We start from the raw sequence: 20,389 nt of genomic DNA, 5'->3' as shown, positions 1-20,389 counted from the left end.
AAAAAAGAAAAGAAATAACGTATTTCACTTGACAGTGTCAGAGACAACAGACAGACCAAGAGAAATAAAAAAAATTCCTCCGCACCATCCTGTGGAATTTAAACGGTGATGCTAAAGGCACTTAAGTTTAGTTATGTCTGCAATACAGACACAAGTTCTGCTTTGGCTCACTTCCCTATTAGACAGTGAAGAATCGGTACAGGAAGGGCGCTGAATTTGCATAATCCGAACAAAATGGGAACTTGCGGACAAAACATTTGGCTGCTTCCTAGAACCTGTAGTCAGTTTTTTGAAGAAAAGAAAGACTTAAAAGAGAATATTTGTAGCTCAGGGTTGAACTGTGGGGTCCTGGGTGCTCTCTGAGCTGGGTGGTTTTCTTGCGGACATTTCATTGCCCAACTAGGTAACTTCATCAGATTGGATTGAGCCTCAATTGACCGAGCTTAGTAAAAAGTTGAGTCAAAATGGGCTCTTCCATTTATTTCAAAAAACTTAAAATGTCTACTAACAGCCTGAATCTAAGAAAGAGAATACGGGGATGTGTTTTGTGGGAGCCACAATTGAAAGCCAGAGGTGGAGAACTACAGAACAAACTCACACCGACCAGGTTGTCGTACACGCCAAGAAGCGCAGCTGTGAGATGGAGGGCTTTATAAATCAAGAAACAAATAAAATGTCTAATCTTTTTGGCCAGCCATTTCTTGACGTAGCCAAGAACCAGCTACTTCTGCTGCCTCTGACATATAATTTACAATAAGCTGGCTTTGAAGGTTGATGCTGGTGTTAACCCAGCTTGCCCACAGTGCCTCTGCTGTGTGCTTTGCACACCCCTTATAAAAGCCAGGGAAATTTCACTGACCGACTTCTCCCTCTTACTTACTGCAAGAAAGATATCTCATGAGAAAAGAGATTTATTGCTTCTATCGCCCCCCTGAGCTAAGCAATTCACTGCCACAAGGCGAGCAACTTAAATGAGTTTATTTTTATTTAGCCCACCGTAGTCTTTTTTGTACTCTATAATATTTGTTATATAAACACTCACTAAACAAGACAAGGGTAATGAGAATAAATTTGCCGAGGTCTGAATGCGCTGAGGCTGAAAGTAAACAGAAATAATATCTGTAAAATCCATTCAGCTATTTTTCACTCTATAAAGCCTCTGATGTGAATTCCGGTACTACGCTTCGTATTAGAGTGGAGAGGCAAACAATCTTTTTGCAAACATTTATTTATTCTGAAACAGAGATAAGGAGAAGCCTCTGACAGACACAGAAATTAGATTTGTAGTTTTTATTAGGATACCGTCAGGGTAATAATTCTTCTCTCAGCTTCAGTGGCAGGAAAATGCTTTACTGAACACACGTTCTCTACGAAGCTGCTAAATTTCCCCAAGTTAATGGTGCTGGTGCTGGTGAGGACGATGAAGATAATATGTTGATAAAAATGCCACATCCAGCCTAAACATCTGGCTGAATCCGCCAACAACCATAATCATGTATTATATTGATATGCTGCCCGGCATATAAGGTGGAAAGATACTCATAAAATTAAAGTAAGAAACATCAAACATTTCTACAGCATATTGATTGTTACTTCTGCTATATGTGACAATGTCAATGAAATCAGAAGGAGCAAAAATAGGGGGGGGAACAAAAAACGTGTAAGTTATCGGTCAAAGCATCGATCATTTCAATCCATATGAACTAAGAAAAAAAATCGTATTTCTGCCCGGAAAATGCATTTTAAATTGACATTCTTTTTCTGAGGAAGAGGCTTTAATGGAACAATAATATTAATATTATTCTTAATATTCTAATAGAACCTACCAATATGTGTAAGAAAGAGAGTTCCTTATTCTGTGTTAAGGACAACATCCATCTATCCATCCATCCATCCATCCATCCATCCATCCTGTCATCTATTGATTTATCATCTATTTATCTATCTACACACCTACCCACCATTATCTATCTATCTATCTATCTATCTATCTATCTATCTATCTATCTATCTATCTATCTATCTATCTATCTTTCTATCTATCTATCATCTATCTATCTATCTATCATCTATCTATCTATCTATCTCTATCTATCTATCTATCTATCATCTATCTATCCATCTATCATCTATCTATTCATCTATCATGCACTCAACCTGTCTCTCCATCCATCTATCCATCCATATCTATCTATCTATCTATCTATCTATCTATCTATCTATCTATCTATCTATCATCTATCTATTCATCTATCTATCATGCACTCAACCTGTCTCTCCATCCATCCATCCATCCATCCATCCATCCATCCATCCATCCATCCATCCATATCTATCTATCATCTATCTATCTATCTATCTATCTATCTATCTATCTATCTATCTATCTATCATCTATCTATCCATCTATCATCTATCTATCCATCTATCATGCACTCAACCTGTCTCTCCATCCATCTATCCATCCATATCTATCTATCTATCTATCTATCTATCTATCTATCTATCTATCTATCTATCTATCTATCTCTCATCTTCGCATGCAACCACACATACATACAAAAGCTGTATATTTATGTATATGCCATCTGGTCTTAAGCCTTATTACGCTACCGTAGGAAATGCATACAAAGTTGCTTTTAATTTTCCCAGTGCTCTTTTAAAGAATGAGGATTGGCAGACAACCTGAGCATCTAACACAGCAATATTATTTGAGTCAATGAACACGAGATCTTCACAGATACTTTGCTTCACTACCTATTAATGTAGCAACCTCTTCCTTCCCATATATACGAAAGCCGATTTTTCACTTTCTAGTTGTTCTCTTTGGAAGTTTCATCCTCATTTTTTTTTTTGGAAGTTGGACCGTGTTTCCCAAGTAAGATTTAGTGTATTATTCTGATTATTCTCCCGTGAACAATAGCAGGAGTTACCAATGATTAATGCAACAGTTTTAACAGCAGCAAATGTCCAAGAATAATCACAGCAATTGTGTTCCTTCCAATGAGGGTGATTAGTTTATTTTAAAATAACATATTTGAGTTATGTAAGCAAAAAGAGTCTCTTTCAAATCCCATGGAACAGCCTAGGGCCCTAGGAAAAACTTTTTCGGTTCTAAAAATTGATCATCTAGTCCCGTGGGCCTCAACTGGTTTGGTGGGGGGGGGGGCGTCTGCGAAGGCTTGAAGAAATGTTATGATTTAAATCTTGAGTTAAGTCTTGGTGGTCCATGGCCACGAAAGGTATTTAAAGAAGATCCGTGGTGAAGAAAAGGTTGAGAACCGCGTATCTACAGTAGAACATTTCCGTCTTAATCTACTGTATTTCAGAATAAAGTATGACAGAACCAACCTGTGTTAAACTGGACCTATTTGTGCTGGGGGGGAAAAATCAGGAACTGTATTAAGCAGTTGGTCATCTCCAACACGCAGCCAGTGTGGGTCACGGAATTAAATCCCGACAAATTTGCCATCGTTCGCTTTCTCGGGTTCAAAGAGAAATCTCTTCACGTTTGCACACATTGGACTCATTAAAGTCATAAAACATCCCAGAAGGGCTTCATAGTTTTATGTTCTTTGGAATGTCGGTAGGTTCAAGCGTTAGAAAATGTCAAAGGCCTGAGTGAAAACTGCTGATTTTGACTTATCCTTCGAAAAAGGGAAGGAAAGGGGCAAATGGCTGTTGGTCAAGAAGATGACAATATTTCAGTTCTTTGGCTACAGCCAGATGTTCGGTCGACTATTTTTCTACTTGCGTTATTACGTGCTTTCAAACTGCTAGGTTGGCAGAAGCTGGGACGAGTAACAGGCGCTCACTCTGTTACGCGGCACTCGGGATTCAACCCGCCAAACTGCCGACCATCTGATCGACAAGCTCAGCCACCGCGTCCCTACTCCTACATCTATTCTATTCCTATTTCTATTCCTACTTCTATTCCATTCCATTCCATTCTATTCTCTCTATTCTGAACCACCAAGACTCTAATCCAGCCTGCATAAACAAGGGTAGAAGACTGGAAAAGCTAAAGAAGGGGATGGTAAAATCTAGGGAAATGTCTCTGCACACATGGCAAACAGAAGAGCAGGGTCATACTGGAAGCATCTTCTGAGTGGACTAAGCCACTTCACTACACAAGGAGCTCAAATTATAATCCAGATGGATTCAGACGAGGGTAAGCCTTGGAAATGGCTCAATCAACAGTAGTTCTGTGGCTAAGCTTAGCTGATGCAACCCTAAATTCTCCATAAATTCTGCAGAGTTTACTTTGAGGTGATCTCTCTTAACTTAGCCATTTATTCAGGAGCATCTAAGAACATGTCCTCTCCCTTTTTCAGTTAAAGTTAGGTCACAACTTAATGTGAAGATCACAGCTTTTAAGAACGAGGAGCTTCTTCCAAGCCATTCCTTCAAGAAGTCATAGCAAGTCTTTGGTAGACACCAAACGTTACAATTCCAAAAATGCTAGGGAATTTCTAGAAGCCTGGCACTCTGACAATTGCCCATCAATAGACACGTAGACATAAACAGTATCTACGCCCTGTGCAAGAGAGACGAACAGCAAGCCAAAGAGGGAACAAAAAGACCAGAACATCTCCCAGCCAGCAATCAACACCCAGATGAGCATAGATTAACATCAAGATTAACATCAGACCGACAATCAAGAAGTAAACAATACCCCAATCAAGGAACTGCCAACAGTAAACAGCCTAACGAAGGATCACATAGGAGCCGTGACCAGGGGGGCTTTTGCCCAGGTTCGCCTGGTGCGCCCCTACCTGGACCGAGATGCCCTACGCACAGTCACTCATGCGCTCGTGACCTCCCGTTTAGACTACTGCAACGCTCTCTACATGGGGCTGCCCTTGAGGACCACTCGGAGGCTTCAGCTGGTGCAGAATGCGGCCGCGCGAGTTGTGATGGGGGTTCCCCGATACTCCCATGTAACACCTCTACTCCGCGAGCTGCATTGGCTTCCGGTTGCCCTCCGGGTGAGATTCAAGGTGCTGGTGATGACCTATAAAGCCCTAAATGGCTTGGGTCCGGGATATCTGAGGGAACACCTGCTGCCGGCATCAAGTTCCCTTCGTCCTGTGCGCTCCCACAGGGAGGGCCTTCTCTGTGGGTGCGCCTGCCCTTTGGAACCAGCTGCCCGTGGAGCTTAGGACTGCCCCCGACCTTCGTTCATTTCGCCGGGACCTGAAGACCTGGCTCTTCGAGCTTTCCGGCCCAGGCTGAGAGTTTTAATTGGGGCTTTTATATTTCTTCAGGGATTTAATTTAATCTTTTTTAATGGTTTTTAATTTTTGTATCGTTGTTTTAAGTACCCTGTAAACCGCCCTGAGACCTACCGGAAAGGGCGGTATATAAATTCAATAAAATTCAAATTCAATTCAATCCTAGCAAGCCAGTAGAATATAAACAGACAGAAAAACCCCAAGCCCATCTAGCACTGACGATGTTACCTAGTTGGGTCATGAAAGGTCTGCAAGAAAACAACCCAGCTCAGAGAGCACCAAGGATGACCTCCTCCTCCTCCTCCTCCTCTTCCTCCTCCTCGCAAACATTGCTGACACTCGATCACATGGTTTGACCAACAAGATTATCACTACTGAAAACCCAATCTCAAGAATAATACTTCCCAGAAGATTAGAGCTTTTACTCAAGGCAGAGTTTTAAAATAGCCATCTGGAAAAGTGAGCAACATAATCATCCCCAGTCTAATTAGTCTGGGGACACAGTACATATGTTGCCCATTAAACTACAGATAAACAATTATATATCAAATGTTCTGGCTACATTTACCAGAAATTTGAAAGGGGAAAAAAAACCATTTCTTCTATTTCTGTGATTATTTTTTTTTAAAAAAACCAGCCTTTCTGTATTACAACATCTGCCACTTTTTTTTCCCTTGTCTTCTGCCAAATTTTAGTTGAGCGGTCAAACATATGGGTCCTATAGAAAGGGTATTTTAGGAAGCTTGGATAACAAATGTTTTGACAGGCATACAGTCCTTGCTCTCCTAGCGGAGGTTGAAATAAATGTGGCATCTGCTTTCTGGCTCACTTCAGCCCAGCAATTATATAAGTGAAGTCAACACAGCTACTGTATGCAACACACAATCAGACAGAGATGAGGACTCGGTTTTGAACAGGGCTGGAGATCACGTGAAATGAAGTATGCTGGGACAGCTTCACGTCACACGCAAACCCAGCGAGGTTATGAAGCTTTCTCTCTGAAGAGAACCAAGGAAATTGAAACGTCTCAAGGTCCCTCCTTAATCAACTGGTATTTAGACGTTATCATCCAGGTGGGATCAGTGGAGAGAACTGGAATTCTTGCAGCTGTTTATGAAAAGTCAGCCCCAGAGAATTGCTGGTGAGGGCAGCAATGTTAAGAATGGAAGGCAGGGAGACTTCCGTGAAACTGAAGGATGTAATGTGGTGTCCTTGGCGCTCTCTGAGCTTGGTGGCTTCCTTGCAGATTGAGGAGGTTACCTAGTTGGGTCATGAAACGTCTGCAGGAAAACCACCCAGCTCAGAGAGCGCCAAGGATGACTCCTTCCCCCACCTCTGTTTTTCTTGCAGACGTTTCATCACCAAACTATGTAACATCATCAGAGCTAGCAGGGAGTGGGGTTTGCTCTCTCTACTAGCACTTTCCACTCTCTTCTAGCACTGAGGATGTTACCTAGTTGGGTAATGGAACATCGGCAGGAAAACCACCAAGCTTAGAGAGCGCTAAGGACCCCACCGTCCAACTATAAATATTCTCTTCCATCAGAATATAATGTGCTAGGATATGAGTGAACCTCTGTTGTTCTTTTTTTTAAAGAAACCCAGAACCTAACAAACTGGAGCCAAAGGGTTCTTCTTTACGAAGAGCAACATCTTGTGTTAAAAGGCCACTTACCTCTGGCTGTATAGCTTTAAATACTGGCATATCCATCAGCGTAATCTGACTCTGTGACAAAAATGAAAGGAAGAACGATTAGACATTTTGGGGGGGGAAAAAAACCTGAAGACTGGCAAGTCCATTCTGGGCCTGTCTAGAAAGCAGCCAGGGTATCTAAATTCATAGCCTGTTGTGATGCACCGAATAAGGAACTTGGGTTGACACCAATTGGCAAGAGGGCACATTTTGATTTTCCTCACCTATCCTCAAATGCAGCTGACAATGTCCTTTATTTACGGCTGCCTAGGAGGCAAAGGGCATGCCAAATTACTTAATTTAGGAATTATTACAATATTTTTGGAACTCTGTACAGGCAGTCCTCCACTCCCCTTGAGCAGGGGGCTGGACTAGAAGACCTCCAAGGTCCCTTCCATCTCTATTCTATTCTATTCTATTCTATTCTATTCTATTCTATTCTATTCTATTCTATTCTAATTCTAATTCTAATTCTAATTCTAATTCTAATTCTACTCTAATTCTAATTCTAATTCTTATTCTTATTCTATTCTATTCTATTCTATTCTATTCTATGCTATGCTATTCTATTCTATTCTTATTTTCTTTAATTCTATTCTATTCTATTATTCTATTCTATTCTATTCTATTCTATTCTATTCTATTCTATTCTATTCTATTCTATTCTATTCTATTCTATTCTATTCTATGCTATTCTATTCTATTCTATTCTATTCTATTCTATTCTATTCTATTCTATGCTATTCTTATTTTCTTTAATTCTATTCTATTCTATTCTATTCTATTCTATTCTATTCTATTCTATTCTATTCTATTCTATTCTATTCTATTCTATTCTATTCTATTCTATTCTATTCTATGGACCACAACTGAGCTCAAAGCTTCTGTTGCTAAGTGAGACATTTATTAAGTGAGTTTTGCCCCATTTTTACAACCAGCTGCAGCGATTCCTTTAACCACTGAATGGGAACTTATTCTGGCCCTCATGGCTACTACTATTTGGTATACATCGAAAAGCAGCCGTTTTACTTACCGCAAACTCCTCTGGAGTTACTTTTAGCACGTCAAACACGACAGCATCGTAGCTTTTATGCGCATAATCTGAACTCCGTCCTTCCAGAGAATCAGAACTGCTACTGCCCTAGGAGGAGGAGGGGGAGAAAGGCATGAATGGGTGGCTTTATTTAATTCTGATATATTCATTTGCTGCCCGTCTTACAGTGTGTGTGTGTGTGTGTATAATCTCTTCTGTGCAATTTTTCTCCATGGCGGGAGAAGAAAATCCACAGAGTTGCTGACAAATTGTGTCCGTTTTGCAGCTGTTCAGGCTTAAGGAGTTTGGTTGAAAATATCAGGGATAACATGATTATTTAAACGCTAACAATGCAAGATTTATTTACAACAGTACTATTAAATAAGGGCAGAAGAATTGGATGGTGCTATGTGCAAATCTAACTAGACGTATTTAAAAAGCAAGGTTGCAATCCTAGACAGGTTTACTAAAGAGAAGATGTACTTTAAATATCAGATCTCCTAAAGATTGTACAGGGTTCAACCAGCCCAGAAACAACTCAGTCTTCTACTTCTAAATGTAGAAATGCATCAAAAAAAATCCCAGCTATTTAAATGTATTGTCTGAAAAATCACACAGTGAAACGGATTGGAAAGAAATCATAATGGCGTGAATATGTATGCAGAATAATTCTGTCCTGTTTTGAAACCAAGATATTCAAAACTAATGTTCAAACCAGACCCAGCCTGCAGTCCTAGGAACTTTTATCTTTGAACTGCTGGTGTGCAACAGCATCTATTTTTGAACAAACATGTGAAGAATTTCTCTGTCTTGAGAAAATGAGCCCAGTAAATTATTTCCATCTGCAAGACATTAGATGTTAATTGCTATAACTTGAGTGTGTAAAGACAACCAGTAGAAATTTCCTAACCTAATTTGTGGCCTAAAAGACTGGACACCATATGACCTTAACTATCAGGAGGAGGAGGAGGAGGAGGAGGAGGAGGAGGAGGAGGAGGAGGAGGAGGAGGAGGAGAAAGAGAAGGAGGAAGAAGAAACCGACATATTTTACAAGACTTACAAATTTGCATAGATCAGGCATGTCAAACTCGCGACGTCACGCGATGTATCGCGACTTTTTCCCCATTGCCGGCAATGGGGAGGGCGCGGTTTCGTCATGATGCATCCGGCCCGCGGGCCGGCAGTTTGACATGCCTGGCATAGATGAAACAAACCATGACCATGATCATAACCATAATATGGAAAAGAATTTTCCTTAAAATCCTTTCCGCTCTTAAACGTTTAAGAAACGATCAGCAAGCAGTATGTGTAAATGTGTTGATTAAATAAATGTTTGTTTTAATTCCCACAGTGCTACCCATGAAAGGGATCAAGCTGCCCAGATGAGGAACATGCCCTCCTCCATGAAGTCAGCTCCTGAGAACCACCACACAATTCCCTCCAACCCCCCCCCCCGCCCGCAACATCTGGAATTGTTTCATAGCTGTGTGGTTCTGTTAGTTAACTAATCTGAAAAGTGTTTGCAATTTGGCCTTTAAATCTGTCACCGAAAAAGCCTTTTTGACAGGACATGAGAAGGCAGGAAATCCTGTCTTCGTCCTTGGATAGATCCTGTTCACTTAGGAGGAAATATTCTAAGTACATGAGAAAAATCTATTCTTCATTGCAGAAGACATTAAATAGTGAACTTTCAAGGAAACTGTTATAGAGCAGTGGTCTTCAAACTTGGCCCTTTTATGACTTGTGGACTTCAACTCCCAGAATTCCTCAGCCAGCGTGACTGGCTGAGGAATTCTGGGAGTTGAAGTCCACAAGTCATAAAAGGGCCAAGTTTGAAGACCCCTGTTATAGAGTATCTGACCCATCACTTCATGAACACGGCTGGGATCCGGCTAAATCAGGAGGTTAAATTCTTCTAGTCCCTAATTTTTATTTTAGTGAAAACACGTCTTCTCAACTTTAAGGAATTGTAACTATGGGGTCCTTGGTGCTCTCTGAGCTTCTTGCAGACGTTTCATTACCAAACTAGGTAACATCATCAGTGTAGTAGGCACTTTGCACTCCTTACCAGCACTGACCTAGGTTGGTAATGACATGTCTGCAATAAATCCACCAAGCTCAGAGAGCATCAAGGACCACACACTCCTTTGCCAGGGCAAGAAAAACGAGATGTTTCCCACCCAAATCTGTGACTGGCTTATTAAAGACCGTTTTAAGTTGACAAATGGAATCGTTGCATGGATAGCACTGCTTCTTACATCCGCTGAGGAAATTAAATAGTTAGACCGTCCGCTAGAGATGCCCAGCTAAACTATGGTTTGTTTCGAGTCGGAATGGAAACGGTACCTCTGGAGTGGGGGAGGTCACGGTCAGGTTGGCCATGAGGCCATTCCATTTATACATTCTCTTCTCGGAATACAAGAGCTTCAGTTCAGCCACCACTGCTGATGTTATAGGTTGAAGGGAGAACTGCTGCAAGGATGAGAAGAAGTTGGCTTTAGAAAGTCCACCCATCGGACGATAACAATAATTACGGAGGAGGGAGCAAACAGTTGCGAATTTGGGGAGGAGGAGATGAAGGGTTGGGGATCTGCGTATTGATGAGATGGTGGAGACATAGGAAGGCATGTTGGAGCTGGCTTAGCGGAAGGATGGAAAAACTTAAAATATGGATTTTCTATCACCGCTTTACTAAGTATTCCTTTGGCTCCTGGATGTCTGCTTTTTTTCCCCCTTTTTCATTTTTGGTGCAGGAGGGCTCACAAATAGGGCATCCCACGAACGCCAAAGAAAATTCCATACGCAGCCTTGTAGCTTCCAAAGATAAAATTAACCCAGGAAGTACAAAGAGGACTTAATGACTGCACCAGTTTGCAAAAGAACAAACAAAATTTTCCCCAGCGTTCGGCAGAAAGCTTTTTAAAAGGCTCAACTCCTGGAGAGTCACAAGGATATCCACCTTATCTGTCACGCAAGCTTCAAAATTGATATTGTTTGAAAAACGGCCTTCTCTGATTTGTTGGGATAAGCCTTCTTTGAAAAACGCCCCGATAAAGCAATTGTTTTCAGGGCAGGATCCTATACGCAGAGAAACCTTGACGAGATACCAGATTAAACCAGTCTTTCTCTTAAAAAAAAATAAACAAAAATCTGGGGGTAAAAGAAAATGTCGACATAACGCAAACCTTGTCTCTTTTCTTTCTTCTTTAAAGAAGTTTGTTCAAACAGACGGCTTGCCAAATAATTACTGGAATTTTGCAAGAGTGCCTGCTTAGCTATATCTATCAGTTCCCCCGGGGTTTGCATTAACTTTTGGTCAGTCCCAGAGAATAATAATGATAATGATAGAGTTGGAAGGGACCTTGGAGGCCTTCTAGTCCAACCCCCTGCTCAGACAGGTAACCCTATACCATTTCAGACAAATAGTATAGAAGACTCGTAGCAACTAAGATTGGATGTTCAGATAGATAGATAGATAGATAGATAGATAGACAGACAGTCAGACAGACAGACAGACAGACAGACAGACAGACAGACAGACAGACAGATAGATAGATAGATAGATAGATAGATAGATAGATAGATAGATAGATAGATATTGATATTGATATACAATATGAAGGATTTTTGGAATTCCGTGACTAAGGATAGAGTATTTGAGACATATATTTTCCATTTCTTGATCCAGTCAATCAATTCCAATCTGTTTTTACAAATCCTTGCCGTATTTTACAAGATTAATACAAAGTACCAGAGTGTTCCTAGAATCATAACCTATTCAGCAGTGCCATCTAGTGAATAGAAAATGCAAAAAATACCAGAACTCAAAATCATTTCATGAACTTGACCGTTCGTATCATCCCTGCCCCACTGAATCCACTCTCTGAGAAATATTGTGACGTTTCAACGAAGTGTAAAACAGAAAAAATGAATGTAACACACCCTATTCTCCGAGGTCAAACACTGGGAGCAAAATTTTAATTGTCTTTTATGACAAAGGTAGGTCATTAATAATGACCCACAGAAGAATGAAATTTGAAAATATCCTTCCTTTTTCTATGCTGCGAAGGATCTCCGTCTGTAGATTTTTCTAAAGTGATTAATGTAAAAATATAGATCCCCATATGAAAAGGTACACATTATTCAAATATTTCAGATATTGATACAGGTAAGTGCTTGCACTTGAGACCACAGTGGAGCCCAGAACTTCCACTGCTAAGCAAGACAATTGTTAAGTAAGTTGTTGTTGTAACTTTGAACAGTCACCAAACCATAAGTAGTAAGTTGTCAGTCAAGGACTATTTCTTTATTTCAGGAAGATTCCAATCCTTCCCTATATGATTTTGTCACATCCATAAATCTTTCCTCCTTCCGTTCATGACAAATCAAACTTACCCATAATGAATTTTCCTTCTGAGTTTTAAGTACGGGCAATTAAACGCCAGCGAGACATTGCAGCACATCTCTCAGAAGTGGCTTTTCTGAAAAAGACAATTAAGATGCAACACAGAGCTGTCATTTTTCTCTTGCTTAGATTGCAAAGGCAGAAGAACAGCCGTTCGCAGCAAAGTTGAAAGAGTTTTTCATAAGTTCCAGCTTTACAATCATAAATTATTATTCTATTCTATTCTATTCTATTCTATTCTATTCTATTCTATTCTATTCTATTCTATTCTATTCTATTCTATTCTATTCTCTATTCTCTATTCTCTATTCTCTATCCCTATTCTATTCTATTCTATTCTATTCTATTCTATTCTATTCTATTCTATTATTTATTTTCTATTTTATTCTACTCTACTCTACTCTACTCTTGTTGCTTCTATGTACAGTGAGAGCTTCTGCACCGGAGACAAATTCCTTGTGTGTCCAATCACACTTGGCCAATAAAGAATTTCTATTCTGTTCTCTTTGGGTTGTAGGAAAAAATCAGTAACAACACTTGGCCTGAAGCACAGATTTATTAAGTAAATTCAAGATACAAAATTAACATAACTGATTATTGCTGAACCTCAGTCTTTAATAAATCACTTGCAATGAAAATTTTGCTGTCTACTGGCACTAGAAGAGGAAAACGACTTAGAAGGTTTTTTTTTCCTTTCTTCCCCTGAATATCTGGGATAACAAGACTACTATATCAGATTTTTGGAGTCAGGCAGCCAGCTATAATTGGCACTGAAAAGACAACAACATCCATTGTGAGTTGCCTAGAGGACAGATATCTGTTTGTCCCTAAAATACTCTGTAAACCATTGTACGCGCCATCAACTATTGAATGCATGGCTTGTGTGTTGTTTTTTTAAAAACTGGCTCTTTAAAAAAAAATCAGACATATTTGTAGAAAGAACATGGCGGCTATATATATTTCTTATACATCTGAGCAAACTGACACCCTACAAACAGCTTATCTATCATATACATCTAACATCACAAGCCAATCTCTGGTGGAATTCAAATCACTTCCTTCTTAATTCTCAGAGGCAGACCGAATAATATTCACTTCAGTGGGGGAGGGGGGAAAAAAGTTGCCAAGTCTCCGAGTTTTGAACTCGGGACCACGGGGATGCTGCGACAGTTGTAAGTGTGCCGTTGTAACTTTGAACGTTCACTAAACAAACTTTTGTAAGTAGAGGACTCTGCCTGTATTAATTGAAGGCCGCTAACTCTCACTAGAACCAAGACATGAAAACATACGCACATACTCACACACTTCAAACCGCTACACCCTGGACCCGCACAACTATCTACGAAATTCTTTGAAGGTCTTGTGTAATCGGCTTTTTGCTCCAAACTTTGTGTGTACAAAGGAGCAGCATGGGAGTTTTACGCTTGTTTATGTCTTACGGAATCAACACCAGAGACGCTCTTTCAAAATTCCTCCACTTGTTTTCAGAATTTAGAGACAAAACAGATTATTGTTTCAGTTTCAGTTTCAGTTTCAGTTTATTTCAGTTTATTTGATTTATATACCGCCCTTCTCCTTGGTAGGACTCAGGGCGGTTCACAGGGCATATATAAAAAACAAAAAACACTATACAAAAATTAAAAAAGAATTAAACCCTTGCCCAATAAAACAGTAATACAGATTAAAAACAATTAAAAAACCCATAATCCCCATCAGGCCAGACCAGCTAATTCGAACAGATGGGTCTTCAGGCCCCGACGGAAAGTTCGAAGGTCTGGTGCCATCCGGAGCTCCACCGGCAATTGATTCCATAAAGCCGGGGCCCCCACAGAGAAGGCCCTCCCCCTGGGGGCCACCAGTCGACACTCCCTGACTGGCGGCACCCTGAGGAGGCCCTCTCTGTGGGAACGCACAGGGCGGAGGGGAGTCGATGCCGGCAGCAGGTGGTCCCTGAGGTAACCCGGACCCATGCCATGTAGGGCCTTAAAGATCGTAACCAACACCTTGAACCTCACCCGAAAGACAACTGGTAACCAATGCAGCTCGCGGAGCAAAGGTGTAACATGGGAGTACCGGGAAACTCCCAAGACAACTCTCGCGGCCGCATTCTGTACCAGTTGGAGCCTCCGAGTGGTCTTCAAGGGAAGCCCCATGTAGAGAGCATTACAGTAGTCAAGGCGAGAGGTCACGAGCGCATGAGTGACTGTACACAGGGCATCCCGGTTTAGATAGGGCCGCAACTGGCGCACCAGGCGAACCTGGGCGAAAGCCCCCCTAGTCACGGCCACTATATGCTCTTCCAAAGTAAGCCGCGAATCTAGAAGGACTCCCAAGTTGCGAGCCCTATCCACGGGGGGTAAGAGCTCACCCCCCATAGAAAGAGATGGAACATTTGGAATGTCCCGGGATGCCGGAATGCACAGCCACTCAGTCTTGTCAGGGTTGAGCTGAAGTCTGTTCCTCCCCATCCAGACCCGAACCGCCTCCAGGCAACGGGACATCACGGCGAGGGCATCACTGGGGTGGTTTGGGGTCGAAAAGAAAAGTTGGGTATCATCGGCATACTGATGATACCCAACTCCAAAACCACGAATGATCTCACCCAGCGGTTTCATATAGATGTTGAACAGGAGAGGCGAGAGAACCGACCCCTGAGGAACTCCACAAACGAGAGACCTAGGGGCCGATCTCTGCCCCCCTGCCAACACCGACTCCGAGCGTCCCAGGAGATAGGAGGAGAACCACTGAAGAACTGTGCCTCCCACTCCCAATCCCCTGAGACGCCGCAGCAAGATACCATGGTCGATGGTATCGAAAGCCGCTGAGAGGTCTAATAGGACTAGGATAGAGGAATGTCCCCTATCCCGCGCCCTCCAGAGATCATTCACCAGAGCGACCAATGCCGTCTCCGTGCTGTACCCGGGCCTGAAACCCGATTGGTAGGGGTCCAGATAATCCGCTTCATCCAGGACCAGAGGGAGCTGATGCGCCACCACACTCTCAACAACCTTCGCAAGAAAGCGAAGGTTGGAGACTGGACGAAAGTTGTTCAAAACGGCTGGGTCCAGGACAGGCTTCTTGAGGAGAGGTCTCACCACCGCCTCCTTCAAGACGGCGGGGAAATAACCCTCACTCAAAGAAGCAGATATAACCGCCTGGAACCAGCCTCGTGTCCTCTCCCTAGCTGCATAAACCAGCCAGGAAGGGCACGGGTCCAACAAACATGTGGAGGAGCTCAGCCTCCCCATAATCCTGTCCACTTCATCAGGGGTCACAGAATCAAACTCTTCCCAGATAACATTGACAAGACCGCCCGTGTCCTGATCGCCTGACTCTGCCCAGCTGGAGTCCAAACCGGTCCGAATCCGAGCGATTTTATCCGACAGATGATGACTAAATTCCTCGGCACGACCTTGCAAGGGATCCTCTCTCACCTCCTGATTGAGAAGTGAGCGAGTCACCCTAAACAAGGCGGCCGGGCAATTATCTGCGGACGCGATGAGGGTGGAGAAGTAATTACACCTCGCCACCCTCATCGCTGCGAGATAAGACCTAATATAGGTTCTTAACCGCAATCGGTCGGGTTCGGATCGGCTAGACCTCCAGCAGCTCTCTAGGCCCCGTTTCCGGCGCTTCATCTCCCGGAGCTCCGCGGAAAACCATGGAGCTCGCTGGGATCTGCGCCGGGTCAGGGGCCGCAAGGGTACAACCCGGTCAAGTGCCTCAGTGGCTGCCCTTCCCCAGGCTTCCACTAAGGCATCAGCCGAGCTGTGAGCAGTGGAGGCAGGTGGGGACCCCAGCGCCGCTTGGAATCTGTAAGGATCCATTAAGCGTCTGGGGCGGTAACATCTAATTGGCTCCGTACCCCCACGGCGGGGGGTGGCAAAGCGGAAGACCAGCCGCAGGAGATGATGGTCGGTCCATGACAGGGGCATAATAAATGGAGAGCCCCCACCTAGATCATCCAACCACCGTCTAGATAAAAAATCAGGTCAAGGGTGTGGCCTCCCTCATGAGTTGGCTCTGAAATTACTTGCGTCAGGTCCATGGCCGCCATGGAAGCCATGAACTCCCGAGCTAGCTCAGATGAACCTCCCAGGGATGGTAGGTTGAAGTCTCCCAAAACTATAAGTTTGGGAAACTCAACCACCAAACCCGAGAGGATATCGAGCAGCTCGGGCAGGGCTGCCGCTGTGAGACTAGGCGAAATGTACACCAGCAGCAAGCCCAACTGCGCCCCAGGACCAAATCTCATGAAGAGAGACTCACACCCGACTATCTGAGAAACGGTGGCCTCCCGCGGACATAAGGTCTCCCTAATGGTAACCGCCACTCCCCCACCCCTACCTTGAGCTCGTGGCCGGTGTAGCACCCGGAAACCTGGTGGGCAGAGGTCAACCAAAGGGACCCCACCCTCTGGGCCCAACCAAGTCTCCGTGATGCAAGCCAGGTCCGCATGCTCACCCTCAACTAGATCCCTAACGAGGGGAGCTTTATTAACCACGGACCTGGCATTCAGGTACACCAGCCGGAGCTCAGGAGGCTGCACATCCCCGCTCCCGGGACCTCGGGGAAGAACCAGAGGGTCGGAGCGCCTCACCGCTTGAAGACAGCGGAGACGGCCCTCCCGGTAACGATATGGCCCCCTGTCTATCCGCCTGCTGCCTTTCCCCGTCGTGGGAATTGGTAGTCCCACGACCCGCTCAAGAGCCCCAGATGTACCCACAACCCCAGATGTCCCTCTCAGGGGATATGCCCTGCCTTATTTTCACCACCACCCCCTTTTCCAAATATATCCCAAAGCTAGAAGATAAACTGCATCTTTTTCAGCTTCTTAGCAGCCACGAAGAAAAATTGATTTAAACGACGTGCCTTTTATTTATTTGCTTTTAATTTGAAGCCGAGTGCGCAAACCATAAAGGCGGTTGATTATTAAGCTGAGTTAACTTTTCCCTCGATCCATCGGTTTCCTGGAAACTGAATTTATGAGAAGCATGCGAATAGTTTGCGCCTGTTACTGGGTATTAAGACTCTTCTGCCCTGTTTTTAAAATGGATTCAGTGACAAGAAGTCAGTCACATTTAATGGTGGCCCATTTGGATGCTTTTGAGCTTTGGAATGAAAGAAAAGAGGCATCTTTTTTCTTTAACTGCGCTATTCTTTAATTTGGACTTACATGAGCATACAAGGAACGGATACAGGAATTGGGTATGTCCAGTCTAATGAAAAGAAGGACTAGGGGAGATATGATAGCAGTCTTTCAATATTTGAGGGGCTCCTACAAAGAAAGGGGGGGTGGTCAACCTATTTTCCAAAGCAGCAAAAGGCAAGACAAGAAACAACGGATGGAAACTAACCAAGGAGAGAAGCAACCTAGAACTAAGGAGAAATTTCCTGAAAGTGAGAACAATTAACCAGTGGGACAACCTGCCTCCAGAAGTTGCGAATGCTCCAACACTGGAAGTTTTTAAGAAGAGATTGGATAGCCATTGGTCTGAAATGGCATAGGGTCTCCTGCCTGAGCAGGGGGTTGGACTAGAAGACCTCCAAGGTCCCTTCCAACTCTGTTATTCTATGTTCCAATTGAAGGACGAGACTTTCTGAACCAGTTCAAAGTCGCACACATAGAAACGAAGTACCCATCCTTTTAAATTAATTCTACAGCACACTAATTAAAGACTCGTTTCATAGGAAATCAAGCTGTTGCTACACCTGGTCTAGGTTTTCCCACCTTAGAACCGCCTAACCCAATATCACCTGCAATAGGAGAGCATTTAACTACATTTTCCAACCAAATTATTAATTTGCTATAAAAAACGGATGATAACCGGGATCAGATTTCCTGCCTTAATGTTCCCATCTCCTTGACTACTTGGTAAACAATTGATAATTTGCAAGTCAATCCTCACAATCATTAACTGCAGCAATCCAAGCCAGAAACACATTACCAACCATCTGTTTGTGAAGCTGCTGAACAGTCATAGGGGGGCAAAAAAAAAAAAAAGCAATCCTGGTTGGAGATTTTTCCGAAAAAAAAACAGAACATCAAGTTTGTTCCCTTAATACATTTTTAGCAAACCACATTGCAAGGTCTGTGCGAATAAACACGGAACGCACATTAATTTTTCTTATAAATTAGCAGCATCTCCCATTTATCGGTAAGAATGGAGCTGAGCTATTTACCAGACATCCCGCGAGAAAAATAACTATCCAGAATCCTGGGTGAATTCTTCGCAATCTTCAGATCTGTTGGGAATAACGCTGAGGGATCAGCATATTTTATGGAAACCTGGGCTCTCAATGCCGGAATTAAATACCGACTGCTCTGAAAATCGAAAATCAATAGTTCGGCCGTGTGTGCTTTTGCTTGTTGTGACATCCCAATTGAGCAAGGCATAGTTACCGGAAACTATAGAAGTCTAAAACTCTTGGCAGAACCTCAATCGCCCATGACTTTTCTACTAATGGTAGTTACAAGCTGTTGCTACATCCATTGTTGTCATGGTCATTCAAAGCAGTCACTCATGGTAAACAAAGCGAGGCACACGGAAGTTGCTTTGAAGGAGACCATTAGCAAGAAAAGTTACAAAACCTGAATTAAGGCAAGAAAAAATAACAATTACGAAAGGTTGTCTTCTTTCTTGAATCTTGGGAAGAGAGAGACAAGGTAAGGTGACTTTAAAACCATTTGTTCATATGTTTATTTCAATGGGAACCTAGCCCCGCTCCCAACTTGTGGCCAACAGGAACAGGAAGAATAAACACGACAAAATAACCATGACATAAAAATTAGTCAGTTATGTACACTTTGTTTCTCAATGTTTATAAAGGAGAATTAGCTTTTCTAACAGCCCGATATCACCTATTTTCTGAAAGGTTCCTTGATTTGATGGCTGATCTTTATAGCCCACTCGACAAGTCCTTCTCACTTGAAGGAATATGCCAATATATATTTAGCAAAGCCAATCCAAATAAAGTCCTGTATCTTATCTAGTCTTGTTAAGGCCTCCAAAGTTTGTTTGTCTTCTCAGTGTCTGGAAGATCCATCTGCCCAACATTTTTCACTTGTCTGGCTGTCTTCCTTTTCACGTGCTTAGAAACTGTTCTTATGATGCTACTACCGTCAGTAAACTTTATAATTTGCCCGACAAAAGAAGCATGCCAGCTTTGGGAAAGACGATGGCCATTGGCAAGTACTTTTATGGATTTCTCAATAAAAAACAAAAAAACAAAACGTTGTTTCCTTAGCAGGCTTAATTAAAGCCTAATTCCCTTTCATATATCACTGATGATGTTCCCTAGTTGGGTAATGAAACTTCTGCAAAAAAAACCCCCCAAAATTTCATAGAGGGCTAGAAAAACTCCAAGAAATCTGAACAAAAATGTATTCCTTCGTTGCCCATTGTTTCAACTAGTTTTTGAGACTTCCAGAGAGTAACACACAACGGGCAGCTATACAAAATGTTTTAAATACGTATATATACATTCATATGCCGGAAAGGTAACAAAAAAAGATCCCTAAAAACAAACCTCTGGTTCTCCTCATTCTTGGCCGCTTAATATAGCAACCCCAATCCTTAAAAAAATTAAAAACCTTATTTCAGAATGTTGCTGTTTTCCAGGAACATGGAAGCGAGGCGGGAATTTCTCCAGATGCCCAAAGTCCAGCTGAAGCAAAAGTTTTGGGTAACAGGAGACAGCATAGCTAAACTAATGATGGTCGGTGCCAAGATCGTGGAGACAGTCACTCAGACGGACCATTATTATGACACGGCTTCGGATGATCTAGCAATGGCCGGATTATGGCTAAGTCGAAGGGACCAAGAATGGTTTCTCATAGTAGAATCTCAGAAGGAAGGAAGCCAAGAAAAGCTTGAGGAGCAAAGTCAGGGAGATGCCGCCAATCCAGTCCCTGAACCACGGGAACCTTTATGCCAGAAGATGACCAACGTTGTCCAGCGGGACACTTCTGATGTCTGTAGGGAGCTCTCCAAATCAGATCCAAAAGAGCTGGAATCTCTTCC

General features: G+C 42.7%; 1 protein-coding gene across 5 annotated transcripts in view; it reads right to left on the bottom strand.

Moving 5' to 3' along the window:
• RALGPS1 (Ral GEF with PH domain and SH3 binding motif 1) overlaps positions 1 to 20,389 on the bottom strand; it is a 92,541-nt gene that overhangs the window by 63,701 nt on the left and 8,451 nt on the right. For 3 of the 5 annotated variants that reach the window (XR_014493914.1, XM_083375110.1, XM_083375111.1), the window contains exons 2-5: positions 12,356 to 12,441; positions 10,307 to 10,432; positions 7,961 to 8,068; positions 6,910 to 6,960 (exon numbers count right to left, since the gene is read on the bottom strand). Coding sequence is in view for 4 of the 5 variants with exons in the window: in XM_083375110.1 (XP_083231236.1) it covers positions 6,910 to 6,960; positions 7,961 to 8,068; positions 10,307 to 10,363 (216 nt within the window). In the remaining variant the exon portion in view is untranslated. Of the gene's footprint in view, positions 1 to 6,909; positions 6,961 to 7,960; positions 8,069 to 10,306; positions 10,433 to 12,355; positions 12,442 to 18,317; positions 18,467 to 20,389 lie in introns of those variants that run through there. The other 2 variants (XM_083375112.1, XM_083375113.1) reach the window with 2 other exon arrangements.

This window comes from Vipera ursinii (assembly GCF_947247035.1).
Source record: "Vipera ursinii genome assembly, chromosome: 16".
Taxonomy (NCBI): Eukaryota; Metazoa; Chordata; class Lepidosauria; order Squamata; family Viperidae; genus Vipera; species Vipera ursinii.
This window is presented reverse-complemented; position numbering and strand designations above follow the sequence as displayed.